The sequence below is a fragment of the Brachyhypopomus gauderio genome, chromosome 10 (genome assembly GCF_052324685.1).
Source record: "Brachyhypopomus gauderio isolate BG-103 chromosome 10, BGAUD_0.2, whole genome shotgun sequence".
NCBI classification, from domain to species: Eukaryota; Metazoa; Chordata; class Actinopteri; order Gymnotiformes; family Hypopomidae; genus Brachyhypopomus; species Brachyhypopomus gauderio.
Genome location: NC_135220.1, coordinates 16,235,032 through 16,249,025, shown reverse-complemented (window position 1 = coordinate 16,249,025; position 13,994 = coordinate 16,235,032). Strand labels below are relative to the sequence as shown.

The following is a 13,994-nucleotide window of genomic DNA, read 5'->3' as shown; positions in this document are numbered from 1 at the left end:
CTCATCTTCATCCCCACCATTAACAGACTCACATTACTAAAACACCCTCCTCATCTTCATTCCCATCATTAACAGACTCGCATTACTAAAACACCCTCCTCATCTTCATCCCCACCATTAACAGACTCACATTACTAAAACACACTCCTCATCTTCATCCCCACCATTAACAGACTCGCATTACTAAAACACCCTCCTCATCTTCATCCCCACCATTACAGACTCGCATTACTAAAACACCCTCCTCATCTTCATCCCCACCATTACAGACTCACATTACTAAAACACCCTCCTCATCTTCATCCCCACCATTACAGACTCACATTATTAAAACACCCTCCTCATCTTCATCCCCACCATTAACAGACTCGCATTATTAAAACACCCTCCTCATCTTCATCCCCACCATTAACAGACTCACATTACTAAAACACCCTCCTCATCTTCATCCCCACCATTAACAGACTCGCATTATTAAAACACCCTCCTCATCTTCATCCCCACCATTAACAGACTCACATTACTAAAACACCCTCCTCATCTTCATCCCCACCATTACAGACTCGCATTACTAAAACACCCTCCTCATCTTCATCCCCACCATTAACAGACTCACATTATTAAAACACCCTCCTCGTCTTCATCCCCACCATTAACAGACTCACATTATTAAAACACCCTCCTCATCTTCATCCCCACCATTAACAGACTCGCATTATTAAAACACCCTCCTCATCTTCATCCCCACCATTACAGACTCACATTACTAAAACACCCTCCTCATCTTCATCCCCACCATTAACAGACTCACATTACTAAAACACACTCCTCATCTTCATCCCCACCATTAACAGACTCACATTATTAAAACACACTCCTCATCTTCATCCCCACCAATAACAGACTCGCATTACTAAAACACACTCCTCATCTTCATCCCCACCATTAACAGACTCACATTACTAAAACACCCTCTCATCTTCATCCCCACCATTAACAGACTCGCATTACTAAAACACCCTCCTCATCTTCATTCCCACCATTACAGCCTCGTATTATTAAACATTCATACTTTTCTCCTCATTCCCTCTGATCCGCTCGCTGTCTGTGTAATTCAGACTGCGTGCTATCAGGAGGAGAGGGAGGTTTTGCTTAAAGGCGATCGGCGCTGGATTACAGAGCTACACTACGCCTTCCAGGATGACAATTACATTGTAGGTTTGAGCAGAAATCCTCCATTGCATCTTCACTGGAACAGTGGCAACCAGCAACCACTAAAATGAAATATCTGAATACACAGGCATGGTACATCAATGTAAATCTGCACACACAGGCACAATGCATCAATAACCCTTGTGTCTCTCTGGCCCAGTACCTAGTGATGGACTACTATGTCGGTGGAGACTTGCTGACGTTGCTTAGTAAGTTTGGCGACCGTATTCCTGAGGACATGGCGCAGTTTTACTTAGCTGAGATGGTGATGGCCATCGACTCTATCCACAGGCTGGGATATGTGCACAGGTGTGTGCAGAGCTCTGCCGTGTGTGTGTGTGTGTGTTTGTATAGGAGCGTGTGTGAGATTTTGCTCTCTTCCCTATAGAGACGTGAAGCCTGATAACATCCTGCTGACGGCGGACGGACACGTGCGGCTGGGGGACTTCGGCTCCTGCTTGCGTCTGCAGGATGACGGCTTGGTGAGGTCACGACCCCCGCACACACAGTCTCTAATTACCCATCAGCCCATTGCATGTGCTCTTCCTACCAAAAACACTCAGATCCCCGAAACCCAAGGCACCATCGGTCATAAGTATGGCCTCGGTTGATCAGAGTGGAGACGTGTGTAATTGAGGTGTTTGTGATTACCTGTGATTGAAGGAAGGTGTCTGTGAGACTAAATGCAACTGCATAGTGTGTTACTGCAAGTGTGTGTGTGTGTGTGTGTGTGTGTGTGTGTGTGTGTGTGTGTGTGTGTGTGAAGGTTCACTCCTCGCTAGCTGTGGGCACTCCAGACTATCTGGCTCCAGAGATCCTGCGTGCTGTAGAGGGGGCTGGAGGATACGGCTCTGAGTGTGACTGGTGGGCTTTGGGAGTGTGTGCGTACGAGATGCTACTGGGGACCACACCCTTCTACGCAGAGTCACTCTCTGAAACATACGCCAAGATAATCCACTTCCAGGTGAGTGAACAGAGACATACAGACAGAGAGAGAAACAGAAAGAGAGAGAGAGACAGACAGACAGACAGAAAGAAAACTGTATAGCATAGCGTTACTTTATGTATGTTAATGTACAATGTGATATATTGGCACCAATTAATTGGTTTCTTAGTGGTAAAATAAAAATGGAAATTGAGTATAATTCGTAAAAAGCTGTGTGTGTGTGTGTGTGTGTGTGTGTGTGTGTGTGGGCAGGATTATTTCGAATTCCCGCCAGGGGACGTGGAGATCTCGGAGGAGGCACGGGCCCTGATCTTAGGTCTGCTGTGTGACAGGAGTGAGAGGCTGGGTTCTAGTGGCTCGGCCGATTTCAGGGCTCTGCCCTTCTTCAGGGGACTTGACTGGGGCGCCCTGCACCGGCTACCTGCCCCCTACCTGCCCGAGGTCTCCAACGCTACGGACACCTCCAATTTTGACGTGTTGGATGACAGCCTCAGTGAAATGGTCCGTGAACATCCAGCACATTCACTGGATTTGTCATAATGTCACTAACAAACAAAAAAGTGGAGAGTGGCACATGCCTCCTGAACTGTGGCTGTGTGTGTGCGTGCTGCATGACTGTGCCCTGCAGGAGACCCTAAGTGATGTAATGGACAGGGCTCCCATTGGGGTTCATCTGGCCTTTGTGGGATACTCTTACACCGCCACCAGGTCAGTTCTTTGGCATCATCATCCTCATCATCATCACCTTGTTGTTTTTCCACACATCTGATTAAACTCCGTGAGTCTTCGTGTGAGCAGTATTGTCCTCCTCTTGTAGAGAAACAGGTGCTATTGATCGCAGTCAAGACATCATGATGGAGATTGACCAGCAGCCACCCACAGAGCATCCGTTCTGGGAAGAGAAACTGGTAAATCACACTCTAACACCTACACAACCTTAATGATGTGAAGGTGAGTGAGGAGTCAGGGCTCACTTACTCTAGAAGACATTAGCCTGATAGGCACTAACCCGATAGAAACTAGCCTGTAGACACTAGACTGTTAGACACTAGCATGAAGACATTAGCCTGATAGGCACTAACCCGATAGAAACTAGCCTGTAGACACTAGACTGTTAGACACTAGCATGAAGACATTAGCCTGATAGGCACTAACCCGATAGAAACTAGCCTGTAGGCACTAGACTGTTAGACACTAGCATGAAGACATTAGCCTGATAGGCACTAACCCGATAGAAACTAGCTTGTAGACACTAGACTGTTAGACACTAGCATGAAGACATTAGCCTGATAGGCACTAGCCTGTAGGCACTAACCCGATAGACACTAGCCTGTAGACATTAGCCTGTAGACACTAGCCTGACTGACGCTAGACTGTAGAAACTAGACTGTTAGACGCTAGTATGAAGACACTAGCACTGTTACAGTGTTCTTCCTGAATATCTACTCTCTCCATCCTAGCCTTAGAGTAATGTGACGCTGATATATAATATCAGTAATGATATATGATTATACAGGTATGGCAGCTCAGGGAGCCTGTGCTGGCTGAAGTGTCCACTCAGAGAGAGCGCCCCCTGGCACTAGAGCATGGTACTGCAACGCCCTCACTCCCCTCGGAGGCAGACCAGAGCATCACACAAACCCAGGAACTACAAAGGTTACACAGCTGTTATTTGCCCCATTGCTCATTCTTCTTCCCCAGCGTATCTTCCCCACTGTCTTTTTGATGGACTTATCTGCCCCAGTTCACTGTCTGGCCCCACTGCCTTAACACGTCACTGCCCTATCACCTGGTTACTGCCCCATCACCATTCCTGCATAAATGCTCTGTTACTGTAACTCCATCTACGGCTACACTGCCCTCTCCACCCTCTCCACCCTCCACACCCGCTATATCTTCTACACCCCCCACCACTCCACACCCTTTACACCGTCTACACCCTCCACAACCTCCTGCTTCACACTGGGAAGTCCTCTAACGGTCTCCTCCACCCCAGGCGGCTACAAGCGGCCGAGCAGCGGAACCGAGAGCTGGAGGAGGAGGTGGAGGCCCTACAGGCGGAGATCCACGCGCTGAAGCTCCAACAGGAGAAAGGCAAGAGGCAATCACATATAGGAAGCACGTCACACCACCTCAGGGGAGAGGAGGTTGTTTTGTTCTACTGTTGGTCTTTGAACATATCTGTAAGAGGCCCACGAAGAAATATCCAGAACTGTTTCAGGGAAAGATCACAGCTCACCTTTAGTCAGAGACTTTCTGACCTCTGTCAGACCAGCGCCAACCACCGCACACACAATGGAGCAGTGTGTCGGTGCCATGAATATGCGTGTTTAGAGCCTATTCCCAGGGAACAGTTATAAATGTGTCGTCCAGGAATAGTATGGCGAGAGTTCTCCCCCGGCATGTGCCAGTCAAAGTCAGCAACAGTAGCGCCAGCCTGCATCACGCATGCCAGCCCACTGACACACTGCACCCCATCCACCAACCGCCTTCCTGCTTTCACACCAGCGAGCCACCACTTAAGATCTGCAGCCCCACAGGCTGTTCTGTTCCGTTACAGCCCCACAGGCTGTTCTGTTCCGTCACAGCCCCACAGGCTGTTCTGTTCCGTCACAGCCCCACAGGCTGTTCTGTTCCGTCACAGCCCCACAGGCTGTTCTGTCACAGACACCCGCCTCCCCCACCCCTGGTCCAGTTGTGCATGCTGCCCCTGGAAGGCTCAACCTTTCCCCCTGTGGTCTGCTTGGCTGGCCGCGCGTTCCACTGTGAAGTGGGGTGGCTGGTCACAGGAGATGGAGGCGTGTGTCTGTGTATGTGTGTGAGGGTGTGTAGAACCGTGTGTGAGTGTGTGTAGATACGTGTGTGAGGGTATGTAGATACGTGTGTGAGGGTGTGTACATACATGTGTAAGGGTGTGTAGATACGTGTGTGAGGGTGTGTACATACGTGTGTGAGGGTGTGTACATACATGTGTGAGGGTGTGTAGATACGTGTGTGAGGGTGTGTACATACGTATGTGAGGGTGTGTACATACGTATGTGAGGGTGTGTACATACGTGTGTGAGGGTGTGTAGATACGTGTGTGAGGGTGTGTAGATACGTGTGAGGGTGTGTACATACGTATGTGAGGGTGTGTGTACATACGTATGTGAGGGTGTGTAGATACGTGTGTGAGGGTGTGTAGATACGTGTGTGAGGGTGTGTACATACGTGTGTGAGGGTGTGTAGATACGTGTGTGAGGGTGTGTACATACGTGTGTGAGGGTGTGTACATACGTATGTGAGGGTGTGTACATACATATGTAAGGGTGTGTAGATACGTGTGTGAGGGTGTGTACATACGTGTGTGAGGGTGTGTACATACGTGTGTGAGGGTGTGTACATACGTGTGTGAGGGTGTGTACATACATGTGTAAGGGTGTGTACATACGTCTGTGAGGGTGTGTACATACGTCTGTGAGGGTGTGTACATACGTGTGTGAGGGTGTGTACATATGTGTGTGAGGGTGTGTAGATACGTGTGTGAGGGTGTGTACATATGTGTGTGAGGGTGTGTACATACGTGTGTGAGGGTGTGTAGATACGTGTGTGAGGGTGTGTACATATGTGTGTGAGGGTGTGTACATACGTGTGTGAGGGTGTGTACATATGTGTGTGAGGGTGTGTACATACGTATGTGAGGGTGTGTACATACGTGTGTGAGGGTGTGTACATATGTGTGTGAGGGTGTGTAGATACGTGTGCGTTCCCTCTTTTAGAGGACTGTGCAAATGGTTCTTTTTCTAACGGTTCTTCTTCATTCCACCACAGAGCTGTGTGTGTGCCCGTCTCCTGTCTTTCTGCCTGCCTGCTGTGTGATGGATGTAAGCACATCTCTTGACACACTCTCTCTATCTCTATGTCCGTGGGATAAGTACCATGGCTGCCCTCCATGTAGCTTAAATCCAGGAGAATCCCAAATGATTCCAAATGAGTTTCGCGATGACAAACTGATCAAATCGACTTCTAGCACTGCACCCAGTGCTTTTCTGTGCTCACTGTGGCTTGCACTGCTGCAGAACAGCCCACTGCTATTTTTGACTGAAAAGGTGCCTTTGCAGAGCTCACCGGCGCCCCCTGCCTGCCATTACCCGCTAGTAACGCCTCTGCTGCGCCACCTGCTGCTCTTCCACAGGGTGAGTGCAAGCAGCTGTCGAAGGGGGGAGTGGATATGTGAGGCTCACGTTCGCCCACCAATGAGTGCGCACCGTCTCTCCCCGCCGTCTCTCAGGTGCGCTGGCCACAGGCGAAGCGTGAGTCGTACCTGCTGGTGTGTGCAGAGGTCGGCGAGCTGCAGATGTGGGACTGTCATCGCTCTCGCGAGCCTCGCCGGGGGAGAAGAAGCCGTTCGATTGGCTGCGTGTGCCTCAGGTGCTCCCAGTAGTTACACGTCTGAGTGACCAATAAGCTTTGTTCGTTTTCACTGTATATGACTTTGCCTGTTGGTTTGGGTTTTATGTGAGGCTAACACTTGTGATTGCACTTGTTAATGAGAAATATGTATACGGACTCTCGTATATGTATATGTATACAGTCTTTTTGATGTTCCTTTTTATATGCACTGTGTAATGTAAATGAGTAACTCAGAGTATGAACGTGGAATAAGCTTTACCAGACACCACCACTCACACAAGCTCATGTTAGCTTTACGTACAGACAGCCAGAGCTGAGGACACTCAGAATGACCACCGGATTCTGAGTGCACTACACCGTGTATTGAAAGGATAATATATTGCAGTTTTATTCTTTGTAGAGCTGTTATTATATTTTTTATGAGGAAAGTGTTCAAATGTATGGCACATGAAACCACAGTTGTTGATGAATATGATATTTATTATAGGGCTACAGATTTATATTTGACCTAAAATGCTTAAGTAGGTAACTTATGTCATGGCAAAGGTATTTTTGGATTGTACTTTAATAAACGTTTTATGGTTGAGTTGCAAATATGTGGATGTATCTTTTTTTTTCATATTAAAAATATGTAATGTAATTCGGTTTAACTGAATTTAACTGGATTTTACCGGCAGACTATGTAGTGTAATTAAAAGAAATTTGAGGTTGACAGAAAAAGAGGCTATTAAACATTTGAAATAATAATCTTACAAATTGACCTGAGCTTTTTAAAATACAAGCATATTGTTAACAAATCTCCATATATTAAGTTTAACAGTTCAACATCACAATAACAGCACAGGTTACAACTTAAATGATAATGTACTGCTGAGATGAATGTGGTGTATCACTGCACATATGAAATGTGTGTAACACATTCATTTCTTTCTGAAAGAATGAACATTACCTGCATGATGTAAAACGATAAAACAATGATTGGCCCAAAACCTCACAAGGGGAGGAGCCTTCACAGATACAGCCAGTCACCCCGGTGTTCCCCAGTGCACCTGTTCCCTCGTGTCCCGCGTTGCTCGGGCGACGGAGGTCCGGCACGGAAACGCGGCCGGCGTCACATGTAAAAGGCGGCGGGGGGGTAGAGCATGAAGGGCGAGATGCGCGGTTGCCCCGGCGATTCGTGCAGGTGCTTGCGGTAGTAGCGGCGGAGGGCGGGGCTGTCCGGGTGACGCTGGCGCACGTGCAGGAAGTAGTCGTCGGGCCGACTGGAGGTGTAGCCGCAGTCCTCGCACACGAAGATCTTGGAGCGGCGCTGGCGGTAGGCGTACTGCTGCCGCACGCCGTGGATCTTGCGCAGGTGGGACTCCAGCGAGCAGCGCTGGGTGAACGCCTTCTCGCATAAGTCACACCTGTACGGGCGGATACCTGGACGGAGGAGGCGTGCGCGAGAGAGGGTCAGCAGTCGTCCGGCCCGGCACCGAGCTCGGGTGCGCCCCAACCCCAGCTCCCAGGACACCTGCACTAAGTGTTCGGTGGTCTTAACGGCTTGGTCCAGGCGTGGTGGGAGCTGAGATCCGGAAGGCCCTGGGTGGAGTCACACTGGTGTAGGGGTGCAATCACCTGTGTGCGTGCGCATGTGCCTCTTCAGGTCGAACGTGTCGTTGAAACCCTTGCCGCAGAACCTGCACGGGTGCCTCTTGATGAGGCTGTGACATTTCAGGTGGCGTGTCAGCATGCGTTGCAGGGGGAAAACCTTGTGACACATGGGACACAGGAAGTCCCCGGGGCTAGGGGGAGGGGCCTGTGGGCAGGTATGGAGAGAGGTGGAGAGAGATCACATGAGCAGTCATGTTCAGTTCAGGTAAGTGGAGCGTCGTTTGTCTGTGTAGCTAGCTACCTTGAGTCTGGAGGCTGAGGACGGGACTGGAGAGGGAAGAGACTGAAAGGGAGTGTGAGGGCCCTGCTGAGCGCAGAACTCTTGGGGACTCGGTGTTCCTGAGTCAGTATTGCAGGATATGTATGCTGACTCCTGGTCAGGGCTGCTGGGTGTGTGTGTTGCCCTTGAATGTAAACTGCTTGTTGTCTGCACTGACTCCAGAACAGTGCTGACAGGTTCCTTTACTACTGCTGCCGCTTCTGGTGCTGGAGGAGTGTGAGAGAGACAGGACACATGCTCCACTGACATATTTAACCTGAACACATTTTGATTCAACTGGGCATTTATAAGCAGCTTCAAAACTGAATCAATACTGTTCACACTTATACCACTTTGCTTCCTCACATATAAAACCCTTAAACTGCTTTTCAGCCTCATAATTTATTCTATTTTTTAATGTACATAAGTGCTGATTCTGTTGCTAGGTGTTGATAGCAGTCAAGTCAAGTAATCAAGTTCTAAAATACTGCAGGCAACTACTCAGACTGCTGGAAATCAGGTAATGTGAAACAGGCCAAAGACATAAATGCATTAACCTTTCAAAGTGAAAAATCCGAGATTAAAATATTAATCGATTAATGGTATTCACAGAACAATAATTCAGTGGACGCTGTATTTTGAGGTAAGTTGTGTATCCTAAATAGTGTATCTAAAGGTTATACATGCACCATTAAGATAATCTCTACACCAAGGTGCTTTGGAAAAAATGAGCCCAAAACTGAATTCAGGTCTTTTCAAAACCCTGACATCATACATGAAGTAAATGCAGCTGACAGTTTGCCTTAACCTGTCGAGTAGCTCAAGCATGAATATGCAGTTTGAGATGTTATCTTGTACCTGGTGTGGTAAGGCTGATCCAGGGTATGTTCTGGGTGTCTCTCCATCTCCACAAACTGACTGCTGTGTGCTTCCTTCTCACCAGGAATGACCGTGGCATCTTCAGAACTTCAGAGCTCACACTCCTCCAAAACTACACGTTTGAGCCAAGCCACCTATAGCACCTTACTCCCTGCATTTACTCAGAACTTTGCCTCAGTACCAGTCCTTCTGACACATTACCATCTATCCCAACTCATCCATCAACCTTAAACCCCGCCTCTATCTGGCCACAACCAATCAGCCCATGGCTATTGACCCTCCTGCGTGAACGTGTTTGTGTCCTAGCCGGCTCTGACCCCTACACCCTGTTCAGTGGTTAGAAAGCGCAAATCTCAGTGCTCATTTCCATACCTCTGGAGACAGGCCACAGAGGAGCATACACACCTGTGCACGCGTGTGTGTGTGTGTGTGTGTGTGTGTGTGTGTGTGTGTGTGTGTGTGTGTGTGTGTGTGTGTGTGTGTTAACTGCTGCCGCACTGGTTTTGCATGTCAGCCAGTGAGAATCTGGTCCCTTCATTCAACTGGCCCGTCCATGCAAATGGTCCCCCAGCCCTTCTGTCGAGGAGGGCCCGGTGTGGCTAACAGAAGCACGCACAACCTGGACTGCTAGTAAAATTTGGCTTTTCTCTCCCACTCTCCAGGATTGTTTGTTGGGTTTGAATCTCCTGGGCTCAGACAAAGGCCATTCAAATCCCCCTCGTACTGTTTGCTGTCTGTTAACTACCCAGTTTTGGGGACAAAACCGTCCCCCCTCTATCCAGGTGGCCTTTGCTTTTATAGCAGAAGGAGTGAATATTGTCTACAGCATCACGCGAGTGCAGCATGGCTGCTGGGTCAGAACAGGTGTTCAGAATTCAGGTGTTCTGTTTCTTATTTAATGCTAGTAAATAAGCACCAAGTAGCCATATGCTATTCAGGGCTGTGATAGTAGATGTGAGCGTGAGACTCATTACACTGGACTCTGACTGGCAAATAAATCTGCCTGCATCAGTGCTGTGCAGTCAGTATGCAAACTATTTCTGTCTCATTCTCTCAATCTCTCATTCTCTCTTAGATAACATGCCTGAAAGTCGTTAATAACTATTGGTTGGCACACTTATTTTGACTACTTAATAGAATGACATGAATAAGCTGTATGACTGTACTATTCAGTGGAGGTATTTTTAAAGTGGATGTGTTCAAACAAAGCTTTGACCTTATTAAAACATTATCTTGTCTTTGTACGTACTGTTGAAGAAAAGAGAAAAGGTGTATGATTCTTTTGGACAATATTACAGAATTTCATACAAAGTCATGATAATAAACACTTATTTAAGAAATAAATACATTTCCTAATCTTTGTTGTACAAATCATTTAATCAGTCAAAGTGATTGATGAAGAAGAATAATGACCTAAAATTAGCCTCCGCTAAGACATCTGCCGTAGTCACATGTCACATGTCCTGGACAGGACAGGTGTGTAAATGACTTGGCTTGACAGATAAAAATAAAAACAAAACCTTCAGATATTAATGCAAAGGCATGACAAATAACCCTGGCATGACAGAGAACCCTGGCATGATAAAAACACACTGGCATGACATAGAACCCTAGCATGACATACAACCCTGGCACGACATAGAACCCTGGCACGACATAGAACCCTGGCGTGACAAAAACACCTTGGCATAACATGGAACCTTGGAATGACATCTTACCCCAGCAGGATGATGAACCCCAGCCATGACTGCTACAGTTCCTCAGATATCTCCCAACAAGTCTGGTGAGCATGCTCTAAAATGGTCACAAACAGGGGAATTGTTTAATTAAGTTAAATTCAATAAATAAAATGTAAGTGCAAGGCATTAATTTGGGGGCAAACCAAGCACCCTTAACCTTTTCTGTCCTGGGAAGCATGTTGAAGAGGGTATGATAACATTGGCTGCTTTTCTGTTTCAGGACATGGAAACGTTTCAGCCTGTGTAGTTCTGACAGGAAATGTTAAAAGCAATTAATGCTGAAATGTAGATCATTTTAAAGGGCTTGTAAGCTTTCTCTTGAGAACTTTATCTGATATGTTTAGCTATACAACACACATACGTTTAATAAAGTATGGTAAACACAGAGTGAACTGCAAATTAGTCATGGCCAGGATCTTCCAGAAATTCCAGATTCTATAGAAACCCTAGCTGGTCACCACAAACACTTGAACAAAGTGTAAAACAGCGTTTGTGAACAGTTCACAGGGTCCATGGCAAAAATTGACCCCATTTATTTTTAGATTGGACAAGAACAAGTTGATTGCAAAATACTGTAAACATTAATATCAGATATTTTGAAGACTACTGGTATTTAGCCCTGTGGATACTGGAGCTAAATCTGTGGTAGGCTATTCATTGCTATCTAAATAGGTGTTTTGTAACATTAAGCTTCTGTTCCAAAATGAAAGCTATAACATGAAAGCTACAACAGATCTTTTCCACCTTCTCTCCTTGTTTCTTGCCAAAACTGATAAATGTGCCGAAATATTGGAAAATAAATAGGTGAAGGATTATACTTTCATGTGACCATGTAGTATGGTTTGCTTTTTTACATACTGGATACTGTATCGCATACTAAAACAAGGATCAGTATGCAGAATCCAGTATATACTGAGTGCAGCATGTAGTACATAGTATGTAGTAGGCTATTTTGAACACAGACTATGTTTGTGTTTTTTTACACTACCCACAATTTAGGAATTTTTAATAACACCAATAGCCATACAAATTTTTTATATAGCTATTTGTATGATATTTAACCCATTCAAATACTGTTAAATCCACAAACTACTTGCTGTCCAAAGACAAACTGCATCTGGTGTTTCGGTTCAATTCGCTGTAGGTTTTTGCTTCGCTAAAGGAATCAGCATTCTCTCTGTGACTTGGGTTGGCTTGTGTCCTTGACCATGGTGTACAGTACAGTACACTCACTAGTATCCTGAGATGCTCTCTAACTGTATGCAAATCATGTTCTACTGCAGATGCCTTCAGACATAGAAAGAGGAAGACAGACAGAAATTTGTGAAAATAAACCATTACTCTAATTAGCTGACTTACTGCTGGGACTATTTAGATTAGACAAATGTAAATCAAAGTTTTAACTTTGACTTCCAACGTAGAAGACATATGTTTATTTATGGGTAATAGGCATGCTCTGTAAAGCAGACACTGTCAAAGCATAAACAATCAGCTCACTACTGAATTCTAAAGCTTTGCATATTTAAACTGTGACCGGCTCAAACAGGAGGGAGGGGGCCGTTTTTGACTTTTAAATGATCACATTTTTCAAACGTGAACCACACCCAGAGGGGCTAAAAGGGATGGCCATCTTTTTTGTTCCATGCACAGTGGCAAACTGAAAGATAATGAAGCCCTTTCCAAACAAAGCGCTGACTCTCTGCAACACGGCACTGACTTGGACTGTTATTTTCAGGCCCTAACCGCCATGCCAGAGTGCTTTGCAACGGAAGGTGACATGGCTGTGTGTGTTGGCTTTCAATGTTCATTTTGGGTGATGGTGAAAACCCATTTGTTAAAGAATGTCACTCTGCGCACATCTCTTTACTGTAATTGTGCACAAACATGACAGTTGCGTGCTTGTGTACACACCTGCCTTACTGAATCATGTATCAAGTTGATGACTGGACACGTTTGCTCAGACGGGAATGCAGTTTTTATAGTCAAATGAAAATGGAAATGCAATATCTAGAGTCAGAATGACTCCTTTATATACTAATCAACATATCAATATAAAAAAAAACCTTTGGATATGTGTGCAACAAATTCATAAAAATTTGTGACAGATTGAATAGTCTCACTTTTTGCTAAATAGATTGCACATCTAAAAATCATATCAAATTAAATAAAATATTGTGGTTAAGCAAACCATGCCTTTTGATGCCTTATCGCAGAGATGCTATTCTCTGTCCATCTGGTAATAAGAAAACAGATTCTCACCAAAAATATTCATTTTTATTGCATTACACTAAAACAAAGGGACTTGAATTACATCAATTATTTTAACAACAAGATCACACACGTTCGTTTATACACATGTAATTCACATCTACACAATGCTTAATGGCAATTTTGTAAGTGCTGTATCACAAACCAGGATTTTCATTGTAGGGTAATACTTCAAATGTCCACAAGAGGGAAATATTGAGTTGAGGTTAGACTCACCTGTTTCTCTCGTCAAGGTAAGACAGCCAACACTATATCAGCTGCACGATTAATACACGTTCCACAATAGGCAAACGTTTGTTTACGGAAAGTGAACAGCTTTAAAACCTTGAATGGTACCCTACATGCCCTAATGTAAAAGCGGCTACCTTCAACAATCATTCCCGATTAAGTTTCTGCTTTATTATTAGACTTTGATAATACATGATAGCCTAATATTACAGAAAATAAATAATCGAAATCAAAGTAAATCAAATATTTTGCTGATATGTTGTTTTCTTTTTAACCATTCTACAAATTCGCTCTTTGAGCTAAGTGCTAAAAAGCTACTAAAAGCTTTGGTCCAAAAGAAGGCGGTATCGTGAACAAATGAATGTAACCGTCGTGTAAACTGTAATGTTAGTAAAAGAGCAAAGCTCAACTCGGCTAC

At 45.5% G+C, this 13,994-nt stretch overlaps 2 protein-coding genes across 4 annotated transcripts in view; one reads left to right on the top strand and one right to left on the bottom strand.

The window, feature by feature from the left end:
* The window catches only part of dmpk (DM1 protein kinase), an 11,962-nt gene extending 4,816 nt beyond the window's left edge, over positions 1–7,146 (top strand). The window contains exons 4-15 of one of the 3 annotated variants that reach the window (XM_077019967.1): positions 1,119–1,214; positions 1,373–1,521; positions 1,601–1,694; positions 1,979–2,176; positions 2,411–2,659; positions 2,787–2,866; positions 2,976–3,066; positions 3,675–3,814; positions 4,155–4,252; positions 5,969–6,021; positions 6,259–6,333; positions 6,429–7,146. In XM_077019967.1, coding sequence (XP_076876082.1) covers positions 1,119–1,214; positions 1,373–1,521; positions 1,601–1,694; positions 1,979–2,176; positions 2,411–2,659; positions 2,787–2,866; positions 2,976–3,066; positions 3,675–3,814; positions 4,155–4,252; positions 5,969–6,021; positions 6,259–6,333; positions 6,429–6,581 — 1,476 coding nt within the window. In that variant the 3' untranslated portion in view covers positions 6,582–7,146. The remainder of the gene's footprint in view (positions 1–1,118; positions 1,215–1,372; positions 1,522–1,600; positions 1,695–1,978; positions 2,177–2,410; positions 2,660–2,786; positions 2,867–2,975; positions 3,067–3,674; positions 3,815–4,154; positions 4,253–5,968; positions 6,022–6,258; positions 6,334–6,428) is intronic. The other 2 variants (XM_077019968.1, XM_077019969.1) reach the window with 2 other exon arrangements.
* LOC143525718 (putative transcription factor ovo-like protein 3) lies at positions 7,043–13,865 on the bottom strand. The gene is made up of 6 exons (XM_077019973.1): positions 13,274–13,865; positions 11,060–11,135; positions 9,321–10,589; positions 8,445–8,689; positions 8,168–8,348; positions 7,043–7,972 (listed from the first exon to the last, which is right to left on the bottom strand). Exons 3-6 carry the CDS (start codon positions 9,418–9,420, stop codon positions 7,662–7,664), a joined length of 837 nt encoding a protein of 278 aa, XP_076876088.1. The 5' UTR covers positions 9,421–10,589; positions 11,060–11,135; positions 13,274–13,865; the 3' UTR covers positions 7,043–7,661.
* Between the last annotated feature and the right edge of the window lie 129 nt (positions 13,866–13,994).

What these genes read in the sequence shown, in the direction of transcription:
- LOC143525718 (XM_077019973.1), bottom strand. Translation starts at nt 9,420, where the DNA reads ATGCCACGGTCATTCCTGGTGAGAAGGAAGCACACAGCAGTCAGTTTG. An exon ending in GATCAGCCTTACCACACCAG is followed by an intron (nt 8,690 to 9,320) that starts GTACAAGATAAC and finishes ACACTCCTCCAG; the next exon opens with CACCAGAAGCGGCAGCAGTA. An exon ending in CCTCAGCCTCCAGACTCAAG is followed by an intron (nt 8,349 to 8,444) that starts GTAGCTAGCTAC and finishes ACCTGCCCACAG; the next exon opens with GCCCCTCCCCCTAGCCCCGG.